The sequence below is a fragment of the Melanostigma gelatinosum genome, assembly GCF_949748355.1.
Source record: "Melanostigma gelatinosum genome assembly, chromosome: 10".
NCBI lineage: Eukaryota > Metazoa > Chordata > Actinopteri > Perciformes > Zoarcidae > Melanostigma > Melanostigma gelatinosum.
This window is the reverse complement of record NC_136643.1, coordinates 24,509,757-24,533,816: the sequence shown is the minus strand read 5'-3', so window position 1 is coordinate 24,533,816 and position 24,060 is coordinate 24,509,757. Positions and strand designations below refer to the sequence as shown.

Here is a 24,060-nt window from a genome sequence, read left to right as displayed (position 1 = left end):
GCTCTGTACATGAAGCAGTTTGTTCTTCTCAGGAGTTGGTGGAGACCAAATAGAGCTAAAAGGAGAGTGAATAACGGACGTCAGTTTCAAACTTTAAAATGAAACTTATAGTAACGCCTGCCTCCTGTTAATTAAAGGCATGTTTTCCTTTGGTTTACATTATGTAACGTAAACACTGCGTCATGTGCTTAGCTTCCCATGTCAAACTGGTGACCATCATGTCATTAAAACCCACATTAATGAGATGTAAACAGAAGGCCTTGCCCTCCGTCACAGTTGAAATATGATGTCTGTCATAATGTAGGTATTAACAACAGACAACAAGCTACATCCAAGTAAAGCGTTGTTTACAAAAGCAATATTTGTAGAAATGTAGCGGTACTGTTAAAATGTAATTACAGTACTTTAACAGTTATTTAAAATTATATTGTTGTTTTTTTGGGGGGGTTGTCCATCCGGTCCACTCTTCTTCTTTTTTTTTTTTTGTATTGGTGAAGCAATGTGACAAAACAAATACATATGGTGAGATAAAAGTGAAAGACGGCCGTAAAGACAATAACATAAAGCCGTTACGATGACGTAGGTGATGAAATGAAGGAGTCCGGGAGGACAGATGTGCACTTAGAATGGTATTGTTGAACACAGACGAGGCAGCGGAGTGTAGTGTAGATATGTGTGACTCGTTACAGGCCGTTCCCAGTGTAAAGTCCCAGAATAAGGCGGTGGGCCGTGTGCAGACGTCTGTGTTTATCTGAAGACGTGGGGCTGTGCAGCGAGGACTGAGGTTTCCTGGACGGCCAGCTGGGCTCCGCTGCACAAAGGCACCATTGAGCCCGACTGTAAAAAAAGCTGTGGTCACTACACAGGGGCATTCCACGGCAGATCTGCCCGTCCAGAATTCTCTCTTTTATTACCGTTCCGCCTTCTGCATATGTTGCCAGTCTCCTTTTGCCAAGCATCCTGTTGCCTAATTAAATAAACATACCCGTGTAACGTATCCTACCTACCACCAGAGGAGGAAAAGAAGCCTTCCACTCTCAAACAGTCGCCATTTTTAAGTCCGAATGCAAGCAACATTGTCCTCGTGCATTTAACTCCTTAAACTCTGCGTCATGTGCTTAACTTCACATGTGAAAAATGCAAACTCACAAGTTCCAAACTGGTGACCATCGTGTCGTCATCAAAACCCACATTTCTATCTCAACTCTCCTAAACGAACAAGTTAACAACAACTGGCAGTGACTTATTGCATTGCTGTTGCTAAATTGTCTATATGTAGCTGAAGTGCAGCACTGCTGACTGCCAGCGAATCAAAACTATCTTTTAAACTCGGCCTCAGCTTTTAGTCGCCGAAACCGAAAACATAATTGCCGTTTTGTAGTCGCCCTGTACTTTGAGGAGTTAAGATTTGATGCAGTTATATGTCAGCTTAATAGTGAACACATGTTTCCACGTCGTTGCTTTTTCAGGATCATGTTTGTCTTTGTCAGTCGAGTCACTTCCACAGACTCGCTGGTGATGTTGCCGTGTTGGTCGAAACGTTTCACCTCACAGCCAAAAGGCTGAACGTCGTCTCTAGAACAGAAGCCTGTTGTGCACGCCGGTAAACGCACGTGCAGCATCTTTCTGGTTCCACCAACAGTTAAATATCACGAATGCAACAAATATGAAAACAAAAAAATGATGTATTTTGGGATGCGCATTGTGGCAACCAACAGCCAAGAATAAGTTGCCAATTTCTCAAGTTGGTTGCCAGTAGCTGCCCTGAACCACACTGAGAACACAGGAAACTCACGCGAGTGTCTTTGTCCTCTCAGCCCGGTGCAGTCGTGTTCTTCAACAGTTGCAGCACTCCGACAGGTTGCTGTGGAAATACGAGTTAATTATAGTGTCTAGCCCCCCCCCCCCACAGAGCACAGTGGTAATGTGTACTTAACACTGAGAGAGTGGATTATGAATTATATGCTTTATAGTGACTAAGCATTTATTTTAGAAAACAATGGAATCCTTAACAAGACTGGATCATATTCTTAAGCAGTGCAAATGTGCTTTGCACAGCAATCCAAAGGGACTGTGAGAAACACACACACACACACACACAGGCAGACATGCTGATAAGAGGTTTGGCACAACACCAAAACACTCCCGGCAACAAAGTTGCCCTTTGTGCTTTGCCCTTTGTTTCGTTTTCAACGAGCAGTCTTCACAGACTCCGGTGAGACACTTTATCATCAACGTGCTCACGGGACAAAGCTGTCAGTTCGTGAAAAATAAAGCTGTGTGCACGGCTAACAACAGAATACTATAGTCTGCTGTGTTTGTTAAAGCTGTGTTAGATCACCGAACCAAACAGGTAAAATATAGTTTTTGTTGTGTTATAATTATAGTGTGTGGTATTCTGGATATGAAATGAGGCCGTTGTTGCTCAGGCGGTGGAGCTGGTTGGCCGTTAACAGTAAGGCAGGAGGTCTGATCCCCGGCTGTGCTTCCACATGTTGATGTTCTCTCATGGAAGAACCCGTCCCGTAACCCTGATGTGTGTCAACTAGGAGACAAAGTGTTCGAGCGTGTCTGTAATCTAAAGAATGGCTCATGCCGGGAACGTGTTCTCATTTTTCCAGACACGAGTGCAATCCCAGCAGCATCCCGAAAAAGTATTTCAAAAAACACTTTGCATGCGTGACAATGAGAAGCACGCTTCGTTGGATAAAATAACCGGCTCCTTCCCAAAGTGCTTAACTCTGGCCAAACCAGTTCCAGCCCAAGAAAAACAAAACCGTTTTGGTGCAAACCCGACCTGCAGCCAGTGCTTTCAAAGTCCTCTCGTCAGAGGTTGCGGCTCGCTCCCTCCCGGAGGATGGGAGTTGTGAAACATATATAGAAACTTCTGCATCCAATTTCTCCAATTGTATCCACATTGCAACTCGCTTCAAACACTCCTTACATACGTTACTCTGAGTCGTGCTGTGGCCTCTGCACTGGATGCAGTGGCGACGTGGTCCTTGATTCGTTTTTGTTTGAATGCCGCTTCGTAATTTACTCCTGCGCTGTATTACGCAGCTGGAGAGAGGACCACATTTACCACACTTTCTGTTTTTTTGGAAGTAACGGGAAACCTAAAGTTTGGATTGATGGCAGGATATCGGTCAATAGAAGTGCTTTCGTTGTAACCCCTTCATCATCTTTGCTTTTGTACATTTCCGTGCAGCATGTGTTATTTCTTTACCTCTCTGTCTGGAACCAAGGCCTGCTATTGTAAACTATCCTCCTTCCACATTTGAAGTGTTTTCCAGCAGCCAAAACGTGTACAGGAAGCAAAGCGTGCTTTTTCCTCCTTCAGAGCCGCTGAGTCATCGCTCTGGATCGGGCAGACGAATGTGTGTCAGTGTCATTACAGCCGAGTGCAACGCGAGCCGCCTCGACTCTGAGACTGAGGTGAGCGGCTTCAGACCTCTACGCTGTTGCTCTTGAGATAAGGAACCGCATAGAAAACTGAGTGATGAGGTAGAACATCCTACAATGGACGTCTACAAGTCTGCTGCTCAGCCCCGCCATCCACAGCAAATCAAGGTGGAGGAGAAAGCAAGGTTGTGAATGCTGGCCTTTGTCTCCGCGAGGCATTTCTTGAGAGTGAGATCAGCCCGGCTCCGTGTGTGAGAGAAGGTAGAGCTCAGGTCTGACGCCAGCAATCAAGTTCAGGCTTCATTCCCCGCAGACTATTCAGTGGCAGAGGAGGACATTTTATAGCCTATCATTAACCAAAGTTACGGTATAAAGAGAAAAAAATTCCGGGAGGAATTTGGGTCGGCAATTCACATGCTGAGACGGCAGATGTGCTTCGGTAGAAATAGACCTGGAGAAGTGGAGGAGGCTTTCGAGAGCTGGAACCAACTGCTTTAATGTGATTAGGTTGGGCCAGTCTGATACAGATCACTGACTGGTTCCTGTTGATAAATCTCTAGAGAGAAAACTCCTGCCGAATAAGGACATCTGACTTATTAAGACTGAGCCTCTTGTCTGAGAGCGACGCATGAAGGCCCGGCTATGCTCCCAAACAGCTGCGAACGCCACCCAGCTGTCGCGGTTCTGTTTAAACCAGGGCTCAAAAGCAAGAGGGGAGGAACTGGCAGACAAGTTGAGGCCTCTCGGTTGCCATCAGTGGCAACAACGTTTTAACATAAAAAAAACAAAAATAAGGACAGCAAAGCGTGCACCCCAACATCTAAACATTTTTTAATGTTTGTTGCAACAGGAACCAAACAACTCTGCACATGCATTTACTACACATCATTCATATCTCATCTATTAATGTAATCATATCCTATGCAGTCCAGTGTTCGCACACTTTACACCCAGCTGCATAAATCCAACACCATCAAGAATCATTTCACAGCGCCGGCGTCTTTAATGTAAACAGATCAAATCAAATGACACAGATTTATTCTTGCTGGGTCCTGATCCTCGTTGTTATAGATATGACAGCGCTCAGCTGTCTCACAGAGGGAAGCAATGATTGGCTGTCTGCATCATGTCCATGTCTGTGATTGGACAGCAACAGTCAGCCTGCTGCTGTCAGGCCAAACAGCTCTAGCCTCTTGCTTTCACTCTCACACTATAGGCCTCGTGAATGTTTAGTCTGACCAGAAAATGACAACAACCGTTTCCAATTAAGTCAATTAACCCTGATAATTGGTGCTGTTAATGTCTTTCACAGCGCACACAGAGAAGCCTTTGTGCATTAAAGACACGTTTGTGGCAGAGGGCTTGGCGCTGGTCAGGATTAGTTCATTAAACTCGTTATTAAACTGAACAACGGATTGGCTCATGCTTATGAACATCACATTCGTCTCGTTGGTGCATAACCTCGTTAGCCCGGCTGACTCCTCGCTCATTCTGCTCTATAAAAGCGGCCGGTCTGGTGGAGGCGAGCAAACGCCAGCTACGCTTTCCCACCCATTTCAGGATGTAAGCCTTTCGACATTCAACCACTGAACTAAATAAATGCGTAAAAAAAGTTCAAAATTGCGGAAAATACATCATGAGACATTTTGAGTCGCTACTTGTCGTCCATTCTTCTCCCGGCAGGAATGAGCTTCTCTATATCGGCCGTAAGTGTTTTCCCAGCAGGTGTGCGGTGGAGGAATGGCGTCCCCGTCGCACACCCTCTCACTCACACTCGGCCTCACTCCCGGTGCAGCATGTGTGTCTGATTTGTGAGTAATGACATGTATCTCCAGCCAGCGGTGGGTGGTCTCGCTAAGTGAAAGGGAAGCGGAGCGAATAAAGCTGCCGTCATGGTGAAAGATGCTCCTGTCAAACGACACATATACGCAGTCAACGGAGTGACTTGTGGTCACGTTCTATATCTTCTATTCTGGCGTCTGTGTAGTCATTGTGAGCTGAAGATTGTGTCCTGGAGGAACAAACACACACTGTGTTGTCGGAGACAGAAAGTGGACTGGAGCTGTTGGCTGACGGCGTCATTCCACTTTCAGACAGTGGGCGAGTAGACCAACCGCAGATAGTCCACCAGTAGAAGGTTTAAGAGGCAGGTTTTTATTGTTTTATGCTTAACAGCAGCTGTGAGGAGGGGTTGTCACAATATATCGTGTGAGACGATTGAATCTCAACAGCACTGTTGATTTGAATTAGTAGTTGCTTGTGATTCATAGATTTTGTTTTTGTGATGAGTACTTTTATTCCGTAACGCAAATATTACATGGTATGAACATTTTTTTTATTTTCATTTTTTGAACATTGTTGATTTTTCTGAGCTCTGGCACCGCGTTTAAAGCCGCCAACCAATCACATCTGGTGGAACAGAATCTATTTGAACCTTTTATTTTATGACCTTTAAGTATTGCAACAGTTGCAATTTCGCATCACTGCTGGTACGAACAGTTTTTAGACGCAAAATATTCGCAGGCAAGTATTAATGAAGTGTTCTGGTATTTATTCGTCATGCCTCCGGCGGTGTGTGAAGTCCTGAAGACCAGGGATCTGGTTCACGGCGCTGGACTTCCAGACTTGGTGGCGCATTCAGCGGCCCCGGAGAAAAACCTTGATGCAGCCGAGTTCAGTGTGATGTGTTAAGTCACTGCGCAGGTCAATCAAACACCTGTTCTGTATGGAGAGCCGAGCTAACATGAGGATCTGGAATAATGCTGACTGTGCATTCTACTACTCAAGACCTCATTCCTCTGTCTACACTCGTCATGGGAGCTGATATCCTGTTGGATCCGATGGCGGGCTTTCTCATTCAGCATATGTGGCCCTTCAATAACCGACTGTGTGTTTATCCTCCCGCTCCACAGGAAGAAGGCCTCTGAAAGCAATGACGTCGTCAAGTCGAACCCTTCAAAGCGCCACCGGGATCGGCTGAACGGCGAGCTGGACCGGCTGACCGACCTCCTGCCCTTCCTGGGGGAGGTGCGCTCTCGTCTGGACAAGCTGTCGGTGCTGCGCCTCAGCGTGGGTTACCTGCGGGTCAAGAGCTACTTCAAAGGTGAGGATCGGACGCCGGCTGGAAGCGGTTTCTAGAGCGCCGGTGCATCTGCATGTGCCGGCGCGTTTGACAGCCGAGGCAGGAATGTGAAGCACGCAGGAATCTGGTTTTAGGAAACAACACATCCTCGATACTTGTAACCTTACTCCACCCTCTCTGTCAGCAACACTTACAATAGTCACTGTTAAAGAAACGCGCTTTTGTTTGCCTTAAGATTCACGGCCACACTGTAGGTTCATTAAACTTGCAGGCACCCTGGCTTTGAATGATGAGTCACTTATGTGTGAGTCACGCATATAATATGTCCACCACCACAGGATGATTCAAACAGACATGTTAGCCGAGGTGTTGGCAGACAGGCTCCTGAGGAAGTTGCCCGGTTGCCTCGGGGCTCCACTGATGTTGTTACGATAAAAAAGCTGTGTGTTCCACTGGCGAGCTCATGGTGTTTCCCCCCTGGACCACCCCGTGGTTCCGCACAGTTTCTCCACCGTTAGATTGAAACTCATTCAGCACCGTTGTCGTTGTTAGCGCTTTTAGCGCCGTTAGCTGCTAGCCTGCTGGCTCAGACATCTCCGCGTTCACAACCATAATCCTGTTTGCACGGGTTGCAGCTGTTGCACTACTGTCTTTTATGATACTACTGGGTACTGGGTTATTTCGGTCGATACCTTAAAGCAGAGGTCTTCAACAGGGGGTCCGCAGAGGTACTGCAGGGGGTCCGCGAAATCTTTGGTTGATTAGACAATTAAAAGGGAATAAAAAGATTTTTATTTTTTTTCTCTAAACACAAATCTTTCCATTATTTTAATAGTTCAGTATTGTATGAAAGATAACAGACATCTTTATGGCAGTGGTACTAATATGCCATCACAAATTTTTAGTTTCCACATTTATGTTTAAAATAAAAACATCAGTTTGAACAGCGTGTATGCATGATTATCATGCAATTAACAGACAATGTTGATATTGGCATTGATATCAGCTGACGAGGTGTGTTTATAAATGGCAGTGGCACGACCTCCCTGCTCACTGTACCTGTTTAAAATGAAAACATGAATATATGAACCTGTGTATTATTTGAATCGCTTAGTATTGAATGCACAATAAAGAGGTATACATGGTACTAGACCCATTTAATATAAAACACAATTTTATACAATATCTATAGTCGGGGGTCCCTGCTCCATCTCTATCAGTTTGGGGGTCCTTGGCCCCCTGCCTTAAAGGTACCGAGTACCGATACCCAGACCTAGTGGTGGACTAAATGTGCACAGAATGTATTCGGTCACCATGCTGTTATCAGGATTAGACTTCTTTGTAGTCTTATTTAGTTTCCTCTTTTTGTGCTGGTACGTTATAGCAGTCGTCTGTCTATCATGTGATTTGTGTAACCTGTTATTAGATGCGATGTAAACCCAGTGAAAATATAAACGTAACCTGAAACAGCCCGAATGCATTTTAAACATTTGTAGCTGCAGACTGTAATTAGCAGCGTGAACATCGGGGGTGAATGGACGTGAAGTCATCAGACCCGCGACATTCCAGCGCCGCTTGTTCTCACAACCTCTCGCCTACTTTTCTTTGCTATACAGGCTCAATGGGCTGAAAACAGGACCTTTCTAATCTATGGGGAACTCTGCACCAGCTTTGATTACCTGCATTTAAACATAAAAACCTAGTTTTCCATGCAAGGCAGGTTCAACGTGGTTTTCCTCGACGGTATTAATAAAGGGACAGAGGGCACATGTGGAGCCGTATCAAACACCTGGGGCCAGATGTTTCGTTGACGCACATGCCCTTTCTCACGGGTAAATGTGTGTTGATAACTGAGGAACTTTGCGTGAGAATGTGTGCACCTCGTGCATATTTCAGAACAGTCGTGGAGATTGTGACGGTTTGTCACTTTGTTGTTCTTCTTTGTGCAGCTTCATCCTCCTGCAGCTGGTTAGTTTGTGCCTCTGCTCGTCTCCTCCAGTTCGTTTGACATTGGCAGTGATCCGACTCTCTGAATAGACGCTTTGTGCCCTGAAGCGATCACAATCACATGTCCCGTCTAACAGCCCATGTGCAACCCATCACCCCCAATACTGCTGCTCTGTCACCGTAGACCTCGCTCACTGTACCATTCCACAAGATTAGCAGGTAATAAGACCGACGGTATTGATTCAATAGTCTGTCGCTCATTGGTTTATGTAACTGGACATAAACTCATCGAGTTATTGATACAAGCAGACAGCATTAATCTGGGTCGAATGAGTCGCTTCCAGGATCGGTCAATTATCATTACGTTTCAGTGCTTATCGTCTACTTCAAGATACTCATTGTTCCCTGAGACGAGAAACACGAGTGAATAGCTGTTAGCTGGAAGAACAGGAAGTGAGTGAGACGAGTTTGAAGCGTGGCATCAACAGAGCATCTGTGGTATGTTTACATTTAAAGTGTGAGAGCTTACAGAGAGTCACGTGTTCAGTTTGTCAGGTCCATTAAATGATCTCAGCTTTAACAGTCAAGTGGCCCAGGAACATGGAGTCACGAAGCTGTTAGCGCTTTCCAAGCAATGACATCGGATCCGGTGTTAAGAAGACATACACCAGCTTCTGTCTTCCATCTGTCTCATGTGAGGCCCGTAGCTTCATGGACATCAATGGAGCGCACCTGGAGATGCACCTGGAGATGTGTACGTGAAGGTTGCCTCTGACCAGGGTTATGTATTCAGTCTACGATGATGACGTTTGACAGGGATGCACTGGTCCTGCTTTTTCTGTCCTGATACGATGCCTGGGCTTTGGCGATTGGCTGATACAGAGAACCAATCAGATACCAGTGTTTGAATTAATTAGCTGCATGCCTCACTGCGTGGAAGGAACTGAGATCATTATTTTGTGTGAGGCAACATCAGGCTTGACTTAAAACATTTTGTAACACAACAAATAAATGCTTCGATGTAAATTTGCTGAATTAATAAAATAATAAATTCCTCAAAATTAACAGGAATTACAATTCAACTCTAAACCTGTTTAATGCAGCAACAAATTGGTTAAAACTAAAATAGGAATTAAAATGACAGTACATAATGTATACAGTAAAAATTGGAGTTTTGAATTGAATGGAGAGGCCAAAGTCCCGCCCTTTTCTGTGGCCCACGATGAGACCTTATTGGTGATGGGTCCCATAGGGACACTGGAAGGGGAGGGACTTCGCCTCTCTATAGATCGGCCCCATTGTCACCGATATCCGATCCAGCCTGGAAGAAAGTGAGAGAGAGCCGGCGTCCATGTGTGGGTGATAAGAGAACAAGAGAAAGCTAACCTCCCTTGTAATTATGTAAAGCAATTGTACATACTTCTACGGTTTAGCAGTAAATTGCAGCGAGCAAACTCCACTGCAGACTGGAGTCTACGAACGCCAACAATCACAGATGAACCCGCGACAGTCGTCCCGTACAAACAGGTCCAGCACAGGATAGACACCTGTCTGCTGCGGGGAGGAGGCATCAGTTGGATCAAAACAGAACAGCCCCCGGAGCGCTTTTACAGGCGTCAGACACGTTCTAGACAGCCTGCATATATGCAGTGTCAGCCACGCCACTGTGTGTGTGTGTGTGTGTGTGTGTGAGAGACGGCTGTTTGACAAGTGTACAGTGGAAGCCAAAATACAATGTGCCGTTCATTATGAGGCGGGATATTGGGTTGCAGCATCATGTACGTCTGCTGTCATCAAACAGCTCTGATGTCGTCTTCAGTATATCAGGTTGCCGACTGTTTATTCCAACCCGGGTGTTGATTTCTCAGACACTCGATCAGTTCGTTTAGACATCACGTTTGCTCATTGTGACTTTGTTGCAGCTCTTGTGACGTCAGAGTATTAACGAGTGCAATCAGGACGGGCAATGGAGTCAACGGTGGCATGTGGTGTGGAAACGCTCATCTGCTGGTGGTGCAGATGGCCAGATACATACATGTGCCATGATATGGGAGATAGCATTTGTTCCATAACAGAGCATGTTTGTCACTGAGCCTGTGCTTCCCTTTTCTGCTGAACTAGACCCAGAAGTCGGACTCTAAACGCTCAACTAGAGACTGAAGTCTCCCTGGTTTAGTTGTGAAAACTAGAGAAAGAGAAAAAACCTTGAAAGCGGAACCAAAGCAAAGTGTGAGGGTGTACGGATCGGTGGTGTTGTTGTTGTTCCTGTGTAGCCTAAATAACAATAATATGTGTTATCTGATCGATGCTTAGACTTGCGGCGTCGGCGATACACGATTCCTAATTTTACGATGTATCGGAGGCATTTACGACTTCAATTAAAGCACGTAAACACGTTCTTGTGGGAACCCAAAATACAAGTATGGACCTGAAAATGAGCATGAAATGTCTTTAAACTCAGCTTCAGTTTATCAAGATGACTGTGCACAACGTTTAAACGGATCACAGCTGCTATACGTCTAAATGAGATGGCCGCGGTCGCCTCTCCGGGGTTATCTCAGTCAAAACCAGGTTCTGGGATGGATGTTCAAGCGGGGACATGCCTAGAAGTTCAGATAACGACCCGATGAATCGTTGGGTGAAAAGAAAAGAACAAACATAAAACAGTTTCAGGGGATACGAGTGAGATCTAAAGACCTGATAATGAAACGAGCTGCCTTAAATGGCAGATCTTTTTTCTTCTTTTTTTCAAGAAGACCGGACTGTTCGGCCTCATAGCGTGACTTCATGAGGCAGCGCTGGATATTTTGAAAGGCTTGTGGCTCGCTGCTGCTGAAAAATGTGTATTTGCTCTCCAAGTTCCATTGAAAACATCCAGGGCCTGTTAGCAATCACGGTTGATGTGGTAACCCTGTATCATGTGCTATAATTTGATGTACTTTGGTATTGGGGATATCTGAACCATGTATGAACAAACCCATCCACACGGCACAAGTGTAACAAGGACGAAAGGGGCGAGGACAACATCTCAGTCCTGGAGAAGGTCTGCAGCTCGGGGCAGAGTATGTGAGCGGTCTTGTTTGTTGCTGAATCCCAGCGGCCTCAAAGAGGTTCTACTGATGCTGTGCACTTAAAAGCTGGACGTGATTCACCTGTCAACTCGGTGTCGTAACGTGCGAGAGGACGACGTCTCTCTGGGCCGACAGAAGTCGCCTGTTGGCTCCGGATTCGTGACTCGCCTTTCAGTATGTCGTGAGAATGCAAGCGACCGCTGGGAGACAGATTTAATCATGTTTTCCCCCAATTTCCATTCTCTGGAAGGTTTGTTCTCCGTCTCTCCAGCTCTAGAAACCACAGCGCTGCATCACTCGTCGTACCCAGACTTCTTTCTGTTTTTTTCTCTTGGTTTCGATGTTTGCTCCGGAGCCAAGCTCGCCCACCGAGGCTTTCTGTGACATTTAGAGTCTTCCAAAAGTGCTCGTGTTTGTTTATGGGCTGTCTTCCCCACTCAGAGGTTGGTTGGGGGATCAGAAACACGCATTATTTCATTTATTTAATGCTCTTGATTACAATCTTTCAGGGTTCGGAAGGAATTTGATAATATAAATATTTTTAAATTAGCCTTTAGTGTGATTTGCATATATTTCCAATAGCTTCAACATCCAAGAACTCTCTATCTGTTGGCTGGCTAACCTCAGACATCTTGTAGAAGGCAAAGTTGGTATTTCGACCTCCTCCCCTCCTTTCTACGCCCCCCCCCCCCAGAGCTCTGATGCACACTGATAGGAATCATCTAGCGCGCCTATCGCAGCAACCTGGATTCTGCTTTGTTTTCCCTTCCGTGTCTGTGCCCAGTCCTAAAACCGACGACATTGCGTTTCCAGCCGATAACAGGAGCCGAGTGTGTGTTGATTACAAGAACAGATGCACCCAGAGTCCCCCACCAGCAGAACCCATTGTGTCCTGAGTAGTAAAGAATCCGTTTGTTTGATATCGGTCTCTGCTTGTGGGCACAAGCCTTTTCAAAACCTACAGGGTTCAAACGAACATTCTGACCTTTTTAACAGACCTGTTCTTTTTTTGTTTTTGAATTACAAGATATATCCATAGCTGTGCAAAACTCTGTTTTCCCTCCAAAGCTGCTGTCTCCCTCTTTTCCTTGACATGCCTCGATGACATTCTTGTCTGATGGTAAAAAGGCTGCGGCTGTTTCCTTCCCCTGAAGTCATTGTTGTAAACAGGGACATTCATCCGGAGGCTCACGGGAGGTTGAACCTCCGGACTGTGACCCGGCTCATTGGCTGTTATTTGTTACGAGCGCCGCCCTTTCCTGCACATCCGCGTGAGAACAGCGATCTCGGTACAGGATCTGCTGGAACTAAATGTTTTCAAATCAAGATAGTATTCCCCGATGTGCATTGCCGGCATGCGTTCTACTCTCTCTGGATCTGGCAGACGTCCAACCCGTGACAACATTTCCCTTTTCTCTCCACAGTTTCAACCGAGTCCATAACACATGCTAACACTTTCAAGGAGACCCGGTGTCGTTGTTTTCTTCTTTCGTTCAACTTTCAGTAGTTCAACAGCATTTCAGGATGAAGTTTTGTTTTTCGTAGACTTAATATACGAGTCCATCTGGTGAGGTCTGTGTTTTATTCTCACTGCTCAGAGCTCCAGGCTTCCACTGCTTCACACTCTGACTTGTTTTCCTTTTGCTTTAACTTGTTTCCCTGAGTAATCAGACGAGATCGCGTTTCGATAATCTCCTCCTCGGCTCCTCACAGTTCTTTGGATTTCACTTAATTGCCGCATGATGAAAAGACGTGGAGTCCTGTTAAAGCCCGCCTCGCTCCCTGAGTGACGGGGATGTTTGCCCGGAGTGACTCTTGCATCAAAGGCATGCTCTGCACTTAACCAATCCTATAATGGATTGCCTTCTGAAACAGGAAGCTACAGTTCTCATGCTGAAAAGTCACCCCCTCTTGGTGTCAGATTTCACTTTTTGAAAGTATTGGAAGAAGCATTTCGGGCATCTGTTGAATGTTTGGTACGAGAGCGTATAATCTCTGTTCAGTGCGATACAGGGGCTGTTTCAGCCAAGACATCAAAGACGAGACTTACTGCCGTCAAGGTTGTTCATGGGTTCAAATCCCACCACTGAGACCTGAGGTTCTCTGTGAAACAAAGGAAAGAGAATATTTGGCATTTTTGTGCGATGAATAACTTAACATTTTTAAATGAAGGCGAGACACTGCAGGCAGGAACAGTGTGTTTCATGCACTGGTCAGTGACTTTGCTTCCATAACACGTCTTCTTTCAGACAAGTGTGAGGAAAAGATCCAAAACACACATTTATCTCTTAATTTTACTACTTTTGTTTGTTTGTGTCTGTAGATTTCTCCTAAATTCACCAAAAGTCACCATTAGATAACGCCTCATTTGCATATTTAAACACATTTTCAGAAAACATGTGATAAAAAAGACGATAGTCTTCGTGTGAGTCATGAACTGGTGAAGTTTCACGGTGACTCTCCTTTCACGCTGACGGTGGTCGTCGCGTGGACGGCGTTGTGTGTCAGACCTGCAGCGCTGCGCGGCGCGTCGTCGTGCGGGTCGGTGTGTTTGTGCAAACACTGTGTGAGTTCTCGCTGAAAGGTGGGGAGTGTCTGAGCGTTCAGGGTTCAGGGAACGCTTCCCTCCTCAAGAGAAGTAGCGTGACAGGGCTGGACGGACGGGTTGGGAGAGGCCGCGTCCTTGGATCTTCCTGTGGTGGCGGTCCAGATAAGGGAAGCGCTCTTGTCGACTGTCGCTTCCAAAAATAAAACCCCAGAGGCAAGAGGCCCGAGTGTGTGTGTGTGTGTGTGTGTTATGTCTGTGTGTGTGCAGATATGCAGGCTGCTAGATCAGTTCTCCAGCAATGAGGAAACCTGTCTTTTGGCTCGAGTCGAGCTTTTTGTCTTCTGCTGCTGCTCACTCATGATCTTACATTCAGAGCCAGTGGCGGCTGGTCAATAGAGGCTTATTCTACTGAGCCAGAGAACATAGATCTGCATGTTTTTTGCATCGTATCCAGGCTTGAAGCGCGCTCTACTCTACACACATGCAAAAATGATCCCTCGCGGGAACGTCCCTCAGAATAATAGCACGACTCCTGTGAGTTCTGAGGAGCATTTTAAACATGACATGACACGGCGGGGCTGCCCAGAGAACAATGGTGAGCAGTGAGAAGGCTCTCGGCGGTGGCTGAGTCACTCTGCCAACATGAAGCCAAGACAAACAGTGGAGCTGAGGAGCTGTTGTACTTGGTGTTAGGAACAAAGTGATGCCTAAACTCTGCTCGCAGCTCACTCATCTCCCTAATATAGCAAGCAGACGCGGTGCCAAGGCGCTCTGTAATCCTCACCTGGAGACGGTTGTCTCCACTGGCTCCGGTGAACGCCGATCCTGTCCCAGGAGCTCTGAACTGGTTTGAGTAGAGTCACCGTGTGCTGTAGAGCCCGCTGTTTATTAATCCAGCCCTCTACATGCGCCGTCTTCAGGCAAGAAGCAAGGATTAGATGTCGCTGTCGTGTGATGTGTTTCAAAGCAGCATTATTCCCAATGCACTGCTACATACACAGTGACATTTACAACCCATTTATTACAACAGCAGACCTGCTCGTGTGCTTTGTATCCGTCAAATAGAAGATCCCCCCCCCCCCCCTTCAAGCCTTTGTCACACAGAATCATCATGAAGATGTTTGACCTCCGCTGACCCCTGCTCTCCATTCTGTCACCTTTCTCTGCAGCGACTATGAACACCAGCAGCAGCCAGATGTTCTCTGGAGTGAACGGGCAGAACGGGAACAGCACGGACACCTCTGGCTTCTCCGAGGGGGACCTGCTGCTCCAGGTAAGACACACTCAATGTATCCTAAAAGGTCACGTTTGTAACTTCTGTCATACGTGTATTATTTATCGCACTGCCCGTTACTTTCAGCTGTTATTTGAACAGAAAGCAGCAAATACTGTAACTTTTCGATGCTTCTGAAAGCATCTTCCTCTTCGACATGGATCCCAGTCGGCGTGTTTGGTGCTGACAACCATCAGAGTGTCGTCTCATGACACTAGCTGATGTCCTTTCATGCAGGACAACACATACAAACTACAATATCACACAAAACGGCATTAGATAAAAATGCGTGAAAGACATTTCAATAAAATGAAGAACATAATCAGTGTTGCTTTGGTTTCTCCTGCAGTAGTTGCATCAACTAAATGCCATTTAAATGTCGAGAGGATTCCCCATCCCTGAAAGAAAGGCCTGTTCTCCATCGCTAACCGCTTTAAGCGGTGGTCAGGAGGAGCGGGGTCATGAAGCCAGGTCAGATGCCTGTACGCGAGAGCAGCACCAGACCTCTCACACACGGATCACAACAGGCCACACACACACACACACACAATAGACACAAGAAAGAGTGTAAACACACCTCTAATCCGTAGAAGAAGAAAGTCCCACGGCCTGATGGCTCAGTGAACGTCCGGAGGCTTGCAGGTGCACAGATGCTCAGGCAGACTTTGTTTATTTGGGCGCTTGTGTGGAGCTAATCCAGGTCTTTCCGCGCTGGAGGAAGTTTTGACAGGTGAGGCCGCTCGTCTTGGGGCCTCTTGCCAAAGCCGGGCCACGCTCTGCGGCTCCAAACAAAGCCAGCACTTTGTCGAGGGCCCCGGCCTGGTTTATTGACGCTCACCTGTCAGCTACATTGTCACACTCTGTTCCTCCTCGTGAACACAACGGGCTGTGATTGTGAAACACAAAGGTTCCGTTGAGAATCAGCAGCTGGTGGAGTTGTTTTGGGATTATCAACAGGCAGCAGGATTTCAGGTTTTATTTTGACAGAATGAGATTTAATCTGTACTTATTTTGAAACAGGTGGAAGTTAAATCATAACATACTACATGCAAGTCAGATCTGTAGTTTTTGTAGTTTTCTTCAGTTCGTATCAGAGGAGCCTGTTTCCTGTCTGATGCTTGAGGAGATGGAACCCTGTACCCCCCCGCTGCCCCTTCACACAGTTACAATGTAACAATGCATGTATCCGAAGATTACAAGCTCATTCATCTTTTTAATGATTGTGGCAACTTTCCGAAATGCACAAAAGTATGAACTTAAAAATTGACATTCCAATGAATTAAAGTAAAAAGCAAAATGAGATGCCATGAAAAAGAAACGTCCTGCGTTTGTACCCTTTAAAGTGTGCAATGAGTGACTTTGCACCTGTTACAGTTGCCGTGTGTGTGTGTGTGTGTGTGTGTGTGTGTGGTGTGTGTGTGTGAGCGTTTATGAGTGTCGACTGACTGTCTGTTCCTCGTTCAGGCGCTGAACGGGTTCGTGATGGTGGTCACGTCAGACGGATCGGTGTTCTACGTCTCCTCCACCGTCAAGGACTACCTGGGCTTCCATCAGGTGAGATGACCTTTTATGAAATACAATGCTTGAACAGGGAAGTCAAGAAATGCAATGATTCAAACCAGCACTCATGTGTGTGCACCTCATGTCTAAAGGAGCTGAATTGCTGACCACGTGTTGTGTTCTCTCCTCTGCCGACAGTCGGACGTGGTCCACCAGAGTGTGTTTGAGCTCATCCACACCGATGACCGGTCCGTGTTCAGACAGCAGCTCCACTTTGCTCTGAACCCCCCGTCTGCTGCCGCGGACGGAGACGGTAAGAACTGTGAATGAAAAGTAAAGATGAGCTCCGCCTCCACCTGTGTGTGTGTGTGTGTCTGTGTGCCAGACAAGAGGGTGATCTCTACCTGCTGTTCTCAGTGTTGCAGAGTGCCGGCAGCACGGTGATGTACAGTCCCGAGCAGCTTCCCCCAGAGAACTCGTCCTTCCTGGAGAGGAGCTTTGTGTGTCGCTTCCGCTGCCTCCTGGACAACTCCTCCGGCTTCCTCGTCAGTACAACCTTTCTAGTTCTGTTGTCAAAGCATGAGGTGGAATTAGAAAACTCACCTCATAAACAACATTGATACATTTGACCAGTAACCCCAAGCTCTTACTTTAATTATGTGTTGACGATGCACAAACACACAAAGGACACAGAGGACGGCTTGTTTCTGCACATCTGAAATGTCCGTGGCGTCCATCTTTTCTACCCCACCCACAACTGGAACCAAAGCATAACAACGTTTTGATGCATAAGATCTGTAATCCATAGGTTGGAAGTTCCATTGAAGCAGCATGAGTACTAGCCAGGAGCGTAGCATGTGTTCAGCGTATTGACTGAGAGCCTTGAGAGCGCTACTGTGCTAAATACTGCTCTCACGGCGAGAGGCTTTATGAATATTATTATGTTCTTTCACCCGAACCAGGCGCTGAAGTTCCAGGGGCGGCTGAAGTACGTCCACGGCCAGAAGGTTTCCAACAGGAACTGTAACAAACCTCAGCTGGCGCTCTTCGCCATCGCTGTACCCGTCCAGCCGCCAACCATCGTGGAGATCAGAGCCAAGATGCTCCTCTTCCAAACCAAGCACAAGCTGGACTTCACACCCATGGGCGTTGACAGCAGGTGCTACAAATCCAAGTGAAATACAATTAAAGTATCATTTGCATCTAACGGCTGCATTTGAACTTTCCGCTGCGTGTTCAGCTGTCGCTTGTCGACTGAAATGAATTCCAGTTCAACGAACGTAACGTTGTTCGTCTTTTGTGTCCCTCCAGGGGGAAGATCATTCTGGGCTACTCGGAGATCGAGCTGTGCATGAAAGGCTCCGGCTACCAGTTCATCCACGCGGCCGACATGATGTACTGCGCCGACAACCACATCCGCAGTACGTCGGCCATTTTGACTTGGCTTTAACATTGAATGTGAATATTATTTGGTGTTTGATGCAAGAGGTAATCAGACGCCAGGCAGCCGAGGAATACAGCAGTTTATCTCTCAAAATATTTCATTGGTATTTACAAATCAAGATTTGTAAGATTGATGTTATTTTCTACTCTGTTGTACAGACAAAGTTAATACCGGTAAATGTTTGGTAATGAGGCTGTGTTTTTGTTGAAGAATCGGTGGAGTTCCTGCCCTGGTTGCACATTCACTGCTGCGTTGCTGGATAAACCATCATAGTGTGTTGTTGTCTTCATATCGCAGTGATTAAAACAGGAGAGACCGGTCTGACTGTGTTCAGGCTCCTGACTAAGTCGGGTGGCTGGGTGTGGGTGAAGTCCAACGCCAAGCTGATCTACAAAGGAGGAAGACCTGAATTCATCATCGCATATCAGAGAGCTTTAGTGTGAGCGTTCCATCCTTAATAACTGAACTGTGTGCGGCTCGATCGGTTACGATGACGATCGCACTACATGGCACAATCCAGGACAGCGGATCGAGCAGGTTTCTAAATCATGAGACTCTGACTTCTCGTCAGGAATCTAACGTGTGCTAATTGGTCCGTTTCAGCAACGCGGAGGGCGAGGAGTATCTGCGTCGGCGGAGGCTGCAGCTTCCCTTCAGCTTCACCACAGGAGAGGGCGTCCTCTACAACACCGGCCCCTCCGTGGATGTCTCGCAGTTTCAGTTCAATACAATGTTCAGCAACGTGGAAGACATGAAGAAGGACGTGACCCCCGGCTCTCTGCTGGACTGCTTCCTGAGTCAGGACCAATCGGTGTACATGCAGGTGCCGGACACCCCTCTGCCCGTGGATCAGGTGTTCATGGACAGCCAGGCGCTGGTCAGCGTGGCCGGTGAGGCGTGGCAGGCGGGCGGGGACACGGCCGCGACGGGCGACGCCGTCGTCATGAAGGAGGAGGCCAAGCAGGCGGTGATGGCGGTGATCAACAACCTGGAGAAAATGCCTCAAGACGGCGACTTCTGCTCGGCTCTGCAGGATCTGGACGTCAGCGACGTGGAGCTGATGGAGTGGGAAAATACCCTGAAGAGATTAAGTCAGGATGGGGATCAGCAGAGCGACGTCAAGGCTGAGCTGGACAGCGTCCTCACCAACGACATCTTTGACTTCATCGATTCCGTTTTGTTCAAGCAGAACGGAGACGCCAGCCCGCACGACTGCCTCACAGCGGCCAACAACAACCAGCAGGACCCCTTGGCCCAGGCCGGACTCTCTGATCGCACGTACCCTCCGATGAACGGCCTCTACGCTCGCCAGCAGGAAACAATGAACGGCCCAGCGGTCGCAGAGTCTGCTCAGATATTCACCCAGAAACTCTCCTACCTCGGCCCCCTCATGACTCAGGCTGACCCGAACCTGCCTGCTGTTCAACAGCTGCAGCTCCGGGACATCTTCAGCCCGTGTATAGAGCTCCCAGAGCTCACTGTCCCTGACGCCTCAGCCCCTTTCCCGTCCTGTGGGCGGGCACCTATCAGCCACACGGGCGGCCCTCTGGGGATATCCGCACAGACGCAGCCTGGCCAGCTTCTGCGGTGTCCTCAAAGCAGTTTTCCGGCTCCCGCAATCGCACCAAACGGACAGTTACTGCAGAGCTCTGCTCGACAACCGAGTAACGTCGCGCCCGGCGCGATGGACATTTTGCCCCCCCTGATTCCTTGCAACGCCTTCAATTCTATCGGCGCACCTAGCATTCCCGTTCCCTTTGCCACAACGTGTCTGCAAGGAAGCCCCTCATTTGAAACGCACTGCCAACAGGTTCAGCAGTGGCCGCAGAGCCGGCAGCAGAAGCCGCCTCACGCCGGCCTCGTGCAGAACGGACACGAGCTGCTGCCGGCACGCCACAGCCAAACACTCCCACGCGCCGGCCTGTGGCCGAGCAGCGTCGCCGGACTGAACCACGCTCAGCCGGGAGGGCTGACGTGCAGCCAGGCAGTTGCTCACACCAGCTGCATGTTCGACCAGCACTTCTCTTACAGTCCAGCAGGAGGCGACGTCCTGGCTCTCTCCGGCTCCTCGGGCCTGAGGGGGGCTGACACGTCCCTGGATCCGAGTCCTCCTCAAGGTTCCTGCTACTTCCAGTGGAGCCACAGCGAGTCCGTGGTGGGCACGTCCGCCATCAACCAGGAGACCAACATCAGCCCGCCCAGCATCAGCTCGTCAGAGCACTCGCTCAACATTCAGCACAACCTGGAATGCCACCGACAGACTCAGGTAAACACATTCTGCGATCTTGTGAATGATTTAATGAACTAACCCCAACAGGAGAACAGCTCCTCTGACCTCCTGTCCTCTCCGCTCTCTCCAGCAGGATGAACGAGTCTCCGCTGAACTCGGTGGGGTTTTTGCCGCTCCTGCTCAGGACGTGGCCGTGTACCTGGCGGAGTAGAGTCGCGCCGCGTTGAGGACAAAACGCAGCACCGTTGGCCTGTATCAGCGCTTACCCACAGACTCTCGCGCTTACTTATTCATAATGTTTCATGTCATTTATACTCTGTCCAGTCTGTAATGTTTAAAAGCTGTGCTCGTCAGTTTTGAGTGAAGATACACGATAGCAATAATGAAGTATGAAGCCACAAGTGCGTTTACCAGGATGGAGCTTGAGCCAGCGAGGAGGATTGGTCAAGTCGATCCAAACAGCCAAAGAAATAGGTTTTTATAAGGGAACCCAGGTGTTGTCACGCCCGGGACAATCATTCATCTCACAATTTTGAATACCTAAAATACTAGAAGATATATATACAGTATATATATAATCATTCTAAACGTTGATGATGACCTTTTCTAAAAGATGTCATCATCTTCAGCGTGCTTCAGTGGAGAAACGCTGCGGCGGTTTGTCAGATGTAACACCGACAGCTAACGTGTCCGCAAGCAGCAGAGCAGTCAGGAAGCGACTGCTTCCTGGAACTTCTGTCTGGGATGACAGCATTTTGAATTTGTCTCATTATTTTTCATTTCAGTGACGTTTTTGTTTTAAAAACTGAAAATAAGCGGCGCTGCAGTTGAGTTCTTTTGAATGCGCTGCTGCTAATATAGACGCGTACTCGAGGGTTGTTTTGAGACGCATCTTATTATGTTCAGGAATGGAACTTAAAGTAAACTGGAAGTCCCGCGACAATGAGCCGTAAGAAATCACTCTTCACACCACGCCGCACTGTAATCATGCACTCATCTCAACAGAATGCTCAGTGATTGCAAGAAAGAAAAAGAGTCGAAGAGTCCACGAGTCGCAGTCGAGGCCTGAATGATTTCTATTCTACAGACGGTGAGCTAGTTCTACGGCAACGCTTTCTCAAAGATTGCTCCCACACACTGTCGATACCGTCGGCCCGTTCCATTGGCCGGCTCCTGAGACTGATGCGTGGGTCCTCCGCTCTACACTCTTCAACAGTTACCAAAACCCATGGTGCCTTCAGGTGCTCTTCAGTCAACAAAACGTCACATCGAGCGAGGTAAAGACGACACATCCTCCCATTCATCGCCCTCCGTCAGAGGTGTGCACTGCATGTGATGTATGTTCCAAATCAAATGCACAACTTCAAAGGATGGACTTCTGTGGTCCTGCATCGGAACGTGTATTAACCCAAACGTTAATTTATATGATGGCATCACGGCCATACACACATTTTCCTTGTGCCTTCGTTCCGAGTGGGCAGCTTCAAACGTACCTTGGTGTGAATGCGTCTGTGCCTTGCTGTGCAGTAACATATTGTTTTCTGAGGCCATCCTTTAGAGCTGCACTGCTACGAGTGAAGCCGTGTCCATCGGGGACGCAGTGTGTTTGCTGTAAAGTAACGGTTTTATCCTTAAGTGCATTTCAAGGCTCGGGGGAATCTCTCCATCGCACAGAACGTCCGCACCAATGGAAACAAGGGAAAATACTTAACGTGACCTATCTCTGTAGAGATGGTAAGATTTCTTGCATTGACGAGTAACCAGGTCCCACAATGCACTCTGTCCATATTTACTTTGTTCCTTCTCTACATTGTGGCTCCGTTATATCTGCTCTTCCACCAGCTCTTTATTTCCACACTACAAGGAATGGTTTGGATGAACCTGAGTTGGGAAACCATGGCAGCTCTCTCGTATCTCTGCTGCGCTGTGGGAAATCACTCAGTATTTGACCTTTTCGTTTTTTTGGAAATAGCGCGGAGGCTGTCAGGACGATACAACATCACCTTTGATGTTGAACTTTAATACAGACTTGACTGTAGCCACTATGAAAATAACCCCAGGAGCCAAATGAGTTATTCACAGCTGTGTCGATGTTTTTATGCTAACATGTGCCTTGCCATATTTCTGTTTTTTGTTTTTTTCGGAAAAGAAAAATGAGCAGAAATCAGTGTCATTATAATCCTCTTATATTTAGCCAAGTAGTTATAGTATCTATATCATGATATATGTTGAACAAATAACCAGCCTTTGTCTATTGTTTCATGCTTTTTCATAAATATGTGTGCAATGATTCAAAATGTGTTTGGCTCATTTGTTTATAAGAATAAAGGGCAACTTCTTTCTTCTTTTTTATAACTTTCTTTTTAAGGAGTGTTGCTCAATACAACCATGTGCACGCGTATACAAACACAGCGACATTACCCAGCATGACCCACCTCTGCTGGGACCAAGAGCACAACGATGGGGTTAGGAACATTACCAAAGACAAATGTGTACAAGTATAATACAGATATAATGGTCAATAGATAAATAAAATACAGTAATATAAAGAAGTATAGAACAGAATAAAAGGGAGGGTTTTAAGTGGGAGCACACAGCACTGGTGAGAGATTCTTTTTTATCATTTTGTAGAGAGCAATGCTGGTTTTGTCCACCAGAGGGCTCACTCTCCCCCGTCTGTCATGTAAGCAGCACTAATAATGAGTCTGTGGTCACACATCCATCGATATTACAATATGAATAAGGTTATAAGTAGCCAACATATATATATATTCTCTTGGCTCGGGCAACTTCTCTTGGCTCGAGCAAACATGGCATACAAACATACAGTACAGCCGCAAAAACAAGGTTGATGCTCAGTCGGATCACAGTATAAGATTGTGTAACTTCCACCTGAAATACACTCACCTGCTTTAATAGTCTGCTAGTCTGCTTTAATGTGGTAACCTGACGGTCGGACGTGGAAGCTGTGTACTGGAAACTACATTTTGGACATCCCTTTTCTTATTTGTATCTGATATTTACATTATTTAAATAACTTTCAGGTTCTTTTTTGTTAAATGCAATGTCTTCTATGTCAGACGTTAAATTGCACTTTTCGTTTGTAGCACAACAAAGTGAAGGAAAAGTGCAGAAAATCAAAGGCATTGTGATTTCTGTACAGTAACAAATGTTTGTTCTTGATGCTCCCAACATCATTCTCTTATTAAAGGATTCTTCATTGGCTTTTATTTTCTTGAAGAACTGAAATAAATATTCTTAAAAAACGACTTTATGTCTTTCAAACCAGGAAGTGTTTGTGGTTTTATTCAGGAGAACAGGAAGTTAAATATGTGTGGCCTGTGTACTAATTCATTCTACATGTAGTTTTTCTTTTGTTACTGACTGAGATATAATAATCCGGCCCCTCTTTTCCCCCTCGGGGGCCCCAAGCCACATTTCAACTGATGACTGACGAAGCCACAAACCTCAAACATCCTTCAGTAGTTTTCCGCTGCAAAGGCACAATTTAAAGTTTGTGGACAAAGAGCCTGCATGCTAAAGTATTATTATGTACAACTCGT

At 46.8% G+C, this 24,060-nt stretch overlaps 1 protein-coding gene across 1 annotated transcript; it reads left to right on the top strand.

Annotated features, from left to right (window-relative positions):
- Window positions 1–5,961: 5,961 nt before the first annotated feature.
- LOC306783560 (aryl hydrocarbon receptor-like) lies at window positions 5,962–22,794 on the top strand (the record flags this gene model as incomplete). Its single annotated transcript, XM_079277268.1, has 11 exons — window positions 5,962–6,086; window positions 6,315–6,505; window positions 15,220–15,323; window positions 16,788–16,877; window positions 17,022–17,136; window positions 17,241–17,368; window positions 17,786–17,982; window positions 18,135–18,244; window positions 18,565–18,706; window positions 18,871–20,533; window positions 20,628–22,794. The coding sequence occupies 11 exons, from the start codon at window positions 5,962–5,964 to the stop codon at window positions 20,706–20,708; spliced, it is 2,946 nt and encodes a 981-aa protein (XP_079133394.1). The 3' UTR covers window positions 20,709–22,794.
- Window positions 22,795–24,060: the final 1,266 nt, after the last annotated feature.